The sequence below is a fragment of the Melozone crissalis genome, unplaced genomic scaffold (assembly GCF_028551555.1).
Source record: "Melozone crissalis strain CALT ecotype California unplaced genomic scaffold, PUWL_Pcris_2 ptg000042l_1, whole genome shotgun sequence".
Lineage (NCBI taxonomy): Eukaryota > Metazoa > Chordata > Aves > Passeriformes > Passerellidae > Melozone > Melozone crissalis.
The window spans coordinates 9,073,015-9,079,275 of record NW_026535820.1 but is presented as its reverse complement, the minus strand read 5'-3'; the positions used below and the strand labels follow the sequence as shown (position 1 = coordinate 9,079,275).

At 49.4% G+C, this 6,261-nt stretch overlaps 1 protein-coding gene and 1 non-coding gene across 2 annotated transcripts; both read right to left on the bottom strand.

Annotated features, from left to right (window-relative positions):
• Positions 1-2,405: 2,405 nt before the first annotated feature.
• Positions 2,406-5,343, bottom strand: RPS20 (ribosomal protein S20). The gene is made up of 4 exons (XM_054285012.1): positions 5,234-5,343; positions 3,868-3,967; positions 3,052-3,125; positions 2,406-2,629 (listed from the first exon to the last, which is right to left on the bottom strand). Exons 1-4 carry the CDS (start codon positions 5,234-5,236, stop codon positions 2,447-2,449), a joined length of 360 nt encoding a protein of 119 aa, XP_054140987.1. The 5' UTR covers positions 5,237-5,343; the 3' UTR covers positions 2,406-2,446.
• LOC128942779 (small nucleolar RNA U54) lies at positions 3,204-3,267 on the bottom strand. The gene has a single exon (XR_008483642.1). It is a non-coding gene; the product is annotated as a small nucleolar RNA U54 (small nucleolar RNA).
• Positions 5,344-6,261: the final 918 nt, after the last annotated feature.

Sequence of the window (6,261 nt, the reverse complement as noted above, 5' to 3'; positions counted from 1 at the left end):
CCTTTTAAAAAAAAATAACACCTGGCAGGTTATACTAGGAAAAACACACAGGGGAAAGCCTCAGCTGGGCACTGCTCTCATCCACCTGCAGCCCCCTCCCCGGCAGGCCCGCAGGCACCGGGGCCGAGGGCCGCTCCCGTTCCCCATTCCCGTTCCCGGGAGCGCCGCCGCTACCTTGGCGCGCGCGGGAACCCGCGAGCCGGGCCCGCGCCCGGGAGGGGGGGCATTTTGGGAGGAGAGGCGGGCGCTGATTGGCCGAGCGCGGGGGGAAGGCGGGCGCTGATTGGCCGAGCGCGGGGGAGCGGGAAAAGTGCGGGCAGCGCTCCCTCCGGCCGGCAGGGGGCGCCGCCCCACAGCGCAACGGTTCGTGAGGGAAGGAGGGAACGGGGAATGAGGGGAGCGGGACGGAGCGGTGTGTGCTCGGTGCGCAGGGTTTGCTTATCGTGCTGCGTAGGGCACGGCGGTAAAGAAGAGCTTTGAACCGACAGCCGGCAGCCAGAGGAGAGGGGTGCTCTGCCCGGAGGAGGGGAGGCGGGAGGAGGGGCGGTGGAGACGCGGGTACCGAAATGTTTCCATCCGAACGGGTTATATAAAGTCAGCGTGGGTGTTACGTAACCGTCCCGGCGCTGCCGCGGTGTAGGAGTAGAGAACGAAGTTAGGAAATAAAATCGTGAAATGTGCGGGTCACGCGAAAGCCAGGAGTGTGCAGGGCAGGGACGGCGGGGAAGGCGGGATGAGCCTGGAGGAGCTCCGCGGTCCAGCGCCTTCCCCGAGCTAAGGATTGACCGACCCTGCCGGTAACGAATGTGAAGCCCTCCTGTGTGAGCCGGCCTGGTCCCACAGTAGGAGGGCAGCAGCATTTCTGCACAGTGCGGGACCCAGACACAAAGGTAAGGCTGCATCTGTGTTTATGGGCAAGTAGGAGACAAGTGAAGAGGTGACAAAGGAGATTGGTCCTTGAAGTGCCACAGCTGAAAGAAGATCGGTGGGACTTCACGTCGTTATGGTGTGTTTGAGAGGCACCCGGCAAGTCAGAGGTACAGCCAGATGTAAGTGGGTACAAAACTGTTCCACAGTCTTGAACGGCAGGAAAAACCAAAGGCAGAAATGGTGTCAAACCCAGCCAGCTGTGCCTAGATCTGTCCAAGTGCTGTCAGTCCAAGGGCCGCTCTGTTAATCAGACTACTTGAGTACAAGTAACTTATGTCAGTGGGTGCAAAGTATCTCTCCATGTGCTATTTGTTTGCCAATTATTCCTGTAAAGAACAACCCATATGGTACAAGTAATTTCAAAACTACGGCTAGAAGTATTTATCAGGCAGCTTATATTTGTGGCATATTACCAGAAACAGACTTCAAGGAAGACAGGTGTTTTGTTGTGATTGGGGCTGTTTTCCCCTCTGCTCGCACATTTGTTTCTCAAGGAAGTAGGCTTGACACAATTTGTTCCCATTAACTCACTCACCTCCCTTCAACCAAAGCTCTCAAGCCTAACTAGGGGGTCAGAATCCTTGCAAGGCATTAAATTTTAAGGAAATTGAAAGCCTCTCCTATCTTGAGTACCAAAGCTCAAGCTTTGGTCAGTTTTAGGTCTTAGCAAACATCAACAGGACTTCAACCTGCTTGCAGACAACCACCACTGCTTGTTTTTTAATTAGAATTCAAGTTCTCTCTTATGCTTGAAGCAGAAGCAGCAACCTGCTCCTTAATGGATTAAACAAAACTGTTTTCTGTAACTCTGGGCTTTGTTTTATTGGTTTAAGGATTAATCGAAGTTCCTTTGAGAAACTTAAAAGCAGCAATAACAATGGCTGTTTTGTTGCTTTACATATGACACTTACTCTTAGCAATAATATCTATGGAAATCTAAACCTGAAGACAACTAGGTAGTTCCATAGTTCAGTTTTGTGACTCTACATGCACATCAAAAGAATAAACTTGTTAATTCAATATGTTCACCACAAATTAAAGTTTTATAACTAGCACCACCCCCCAGGACCCTTTGATTGTGACACACATGGGAAGAAAAATAAATCCAAATAAACTAAGCGTTGGTTTAGTCCTGCACAGCAAGAACCAAGAATTGAAAACTTGGTAATTTTACCTAAATGTCAATTTTAATGTAGGTTCTGTGTATAATGTCTGTGTATAAACTAGTGTTTCAGCCAAAATCAAATCCTAAATTATTGAAAATATATTTTTCATAAAGTGCTGCACAACCATATAGCTGCCTGCCCCCAATGAGACAAGGACACCCAGGTTAAATTTTCCTGGTATTTACAGCTGGCATATTCTTCCTTAAATATACAGTCCTCTCACACAGCATTCCGATTGTGGTTTCTGCTGTCCTCCTTGACAAAAACCATCACAGATCTCTTGGCACACATAAGAAAAGAAACAAGCGATGAAAATTCGTAAATCAACTTTATTCAAGGATGACCATGGTTTAGGCATCGGCAATAGTAACTTCAACTTCTACGCCTGGCTCGATGCTGATGGAGGTGATCTGCTTCACGATCTCCGAAGGGCTGTGCAGGTCGATGAGCCGCTTGTGGATACGCATTTGGAAGCGATCCCAGGTCTTGGAGCCCTCACCACAAGGAGTCTTCCTGGTAGTGATCCGCAGGGTCTGAAAAGTCAAACAGGGGCATTGAGCTGATGCACTGAGAGGAGCAATCTACCATCACATGGAAAGATCATCATCACCTACAAATACTATATAGTATCTATGCCATTAGGACATTACCTATTAAGTTATAATAGGTCTACTGGTGTTAACACTCCTTCCCTACATATATTATTTCATTTAAAAAATGAGCTCGTTGTTAAAATAAGTTGAACAGAAAAGCCCTTCCAGATTCAACATGTTTTGCACTTAACAGTTACCCTAGTGTCATAGCAATGTGTGAAATCATCTTTTTACGCTGAGTCAACATCAGTTTAGTAGCATTGCTTTTTACCTCACCTTTTGCTCTTTGAAAAAACATGTTTTTAAGCACACAGTTGCAGGAAGAAAATTAACTTTTAAGACAGGGAAACAGTGTCAAGTACCTTGGTGGGCATGCGAACAGGTCCCTTCACCTTCAGGTTTTTTTCCTTAGCACCTCTGATCAGGTCAGCACAGACTGAAAAAAGACACGCAATAGCTCAGGTGTGCAACTATTTAACTTGCTTGATTTTTTGAGCAAGTATTTCAAACAAGGTGTTGGCTCAGAATAGCGTATGAGTGATCACTGCCATTCATTTTAAGCTTTCTCCTCATAGCCAACCACGTACAACTGGAAGTGTTGTGACACAATGAGCAAAGTCATGGTGCAACAATAATCAGAAGCCATTACTAGATGTTTAAACCATATTTAAGCTGTTATCAGCCTGAAGATCCTGCAAATAGCAACTTTTTTTACATTTTTATTACATGATTAAACACTGGCAAAGCTAATTCCTAAACAAGATTAAATATTTTTTAAAGAATGTTACACTAAACTCTTCATAACACAAATGACAAAATATGGAGAAACCAGTGCCTTTCAGTTCTTATACATTTAAAGTGTGATAACTACTTCAAAATTCTCCATAAGAATTAAAGGGAAGAAGAAGCTGCACTCTCTTACATGAGTCATGATGTAAATTTTGCACATAATGAAAACCCCCCAAACACTAACTTTCATTAAAAATTAAACCAGAATTTACTTTCTGGTGTATGAAGCACTTTGGGCTGGCTTTGCAAGCTGAGGCACGTACAAAAAGGCAAACAGTAACAGCTTTAATTACAAGTGGTTTAAATACATTGTATTTTGCAATGCCTTACATGGCACCTATTATTCATTACATGACAAGCTCCCCAGGTAAGCAGAGAAGCACACTCACCCTTCTCCAGTGATTTTACATTGCGACTTGTCAAAGTGATTCTAATGCGATGAATCGCCACCTCTTGTTCCACAGGTGCTTTGCCAGTATCCTTAAACGCCTAAAATGGTGAAGTTGCAAGTATCAGACACTGCAGTGAACACCGTCTAACACAGTCCACTGCCTCTTGGAAACAGATCTCCAAAGTGTAAAGAACAATTTAGCTATGGGACTAGAAGAGCAATCTGAAGGGCACGGCGGCTTGGTGGAAATAATGGGAAGAGAATGAAAGGGCAAAGTCCTAACTCTAAGGAAAAGCAATTTTTTAGTGTCTGACTACATCTCAGGGTGGGAAGCTGTAAGCACACCCTTCCCTGGTTTGCCTATATACAGCTGGCACCAACATTCCTTTTCCTCAAAAAAAAACAAAGTTAGTCTTTGCATATCTTACAACTTAACCTCAGCACAAATGAAGCAGCAAAGACTTGATCAATAAACCTGCAACAACTCACACCACGAGAACAAAAAGGGGCACCTGGCCACTCGTGAAACTGATTTGAGGAGCTTAAGCAATTAAACACTTGCAAATAATGGGACATTAATGTGAGTTAAGTGAGCTGATGAAATTGGAATAAAAACATGGACAAAGGTCTTAAGAGAAATGAAATATATATTTACATATGCTTCTATAAAAATGTAAACAGGGGGGTTGCCCAGAGGATGGAGCCAGGCTCTTCTCGGTGGTGCCAATCAGTAAGACAGGAGACCACGGGCAGAAACTGATGCACAGAAGTTCCACCTGAACACGAAGAACTTTTTTACTGTACATGTGACTTAGCACGGGAACAGACTGCCCAGAGAGGCTGTGTATGGCCTATCCCTCTCTGGAGACACTCAAGAGCCGTCTGGGCTCAATCCTGCGCCATGTGCTCTAGGACGACCCACTGCGCTCCCTTCCAACGCGACCTGTTCTGTGCTTCTGTGACACACGGCATGTCTCACTGGCCATGAGGCACTACCTGCCGCATTCAGTGACCGCGTTCGCTAACAAGGGCGGCCTATGAGAGCAGACACGAGGCCGGATCAGCGCCGCTCACGCCGGGCTGCGGCCGCCTCCCCTCCGCCTGCGCTGCCCCGCGGGGCCGCCCTCGAAAGGAACGGCACTGCCGGACCCCCAGGCCGCCCCGAAAGGAACGGCACTGCCGGACCCCCAGGCCGCTCTCCCTCGCCGCCGGCTCGGGGTGAGCTCCGGAGCCGCCTCGGCAGCCGAGGGCCCCCGCGCACGGCCGGGAAGCGCAGCGCTCTCCCGGGGCCGAGGGCCTGCACCGCCCAGGCCGGCGCGGCGCCCCCGCTCCCTCCCCCGTCCCCGGCACTTCCCCCGCCTCACCATGGCGGCAGCGGGGCCTTCCTGACCGACTTATTCCCGGGCTCGGGCGGCGCGGGGCCCAGCGAACAGCGGTGAGCCAGGAGGCGGCGGCGCGGAGAGGCGGGCGCGGCGGCGGCGGGCGCTTATATAGCGGAGCGGCGCCGCCTCCATCCGGGCGCCGCGGGACCTTTCACCCGCCCGCCGGGCGCGGAAGCCGTGGAGGCTCCGTTTCCTGCGGAGATGGATGGTCGCATGGCGGCCTTGCAGTCCCGGGCATGGCGAGCGGAGCGGGACCCGGGGCCGGCACCTCCTGTGCCCCCTCCTCGGGCTTGGCCCGGGCTGGCCTGCGGGGCACAGCGCCCTTCCCACTCGGGTCCCGCGGGCATCTCGGGCTCCCGCCTGCCTTTCCCGGGAGATTCCGGCGTTCTGCTGGGGGGAGGGCCGGGATTTTGCGCACAGGCGAGGCTTCATCGCTTCTAGGGACAGCGAGCCCGTTCTTGTCTGAGTCTTTGGGTCTTTTTATCTTCTTTCACAACTGAAAGCGACAGGAAGAGAGGACATGGTCTAAAGTTGTGCCAGGGGAGGTTTATGTCGGAATTTAGTAGGGATTTATTTATTCACAGAAAGGGTGACTAGACATTGGAATGGGCTGCCCGGGGAGATGGCGGGCGCTGTTCCTGGGGGGGTTTAAGGAACGGCTGGATGTGCCAAGGTCTAGCTGGATGTGGAGGTGTTCGGGCACAGGTTGCACTCGGTGCCCCAGAGGTCTGGTCCAGCCCCGTGTGAATCTGTCAAGTGGAGCTGTGAGAGCAGAATTTAATGTTTTAAGTAAAAGCGCTCGTTATGTTCATGCTTAAATTTAAAAACTGAAATGGATTTTATTTATGGACGTTCCATTATCTGTTCAGTTTGGCTATTGGAGGGATATTTCTTACTGAACATTGTCTTTGATTTGGCCTGGACAGTGGTAATTGTTAGTCCCAAACCAAGTGCTGAAAATATGTCTGTTTCAGGTTACCTCACTGGAAAACCTGAGAAACATGTATTGA

Coding starts and splice junctions, on each gene's coding strand:
- RPS20 (XM_054285012.1), bottom strand. Junction 3,126..3,867: donor TGTAAAATCACTGGAGAAGG/GTGAGTGTGCTT, acceptor GTCTTTTTTCAG/TCTGTGCTGACCTGATCAGA. Junction 2,630..3,051: donor CTGTTCGCATGCCCACCAAG/GTACTTGACACT, acceptor TTGACTTTTCAG/ACCCTGCGGATCACTACCAG.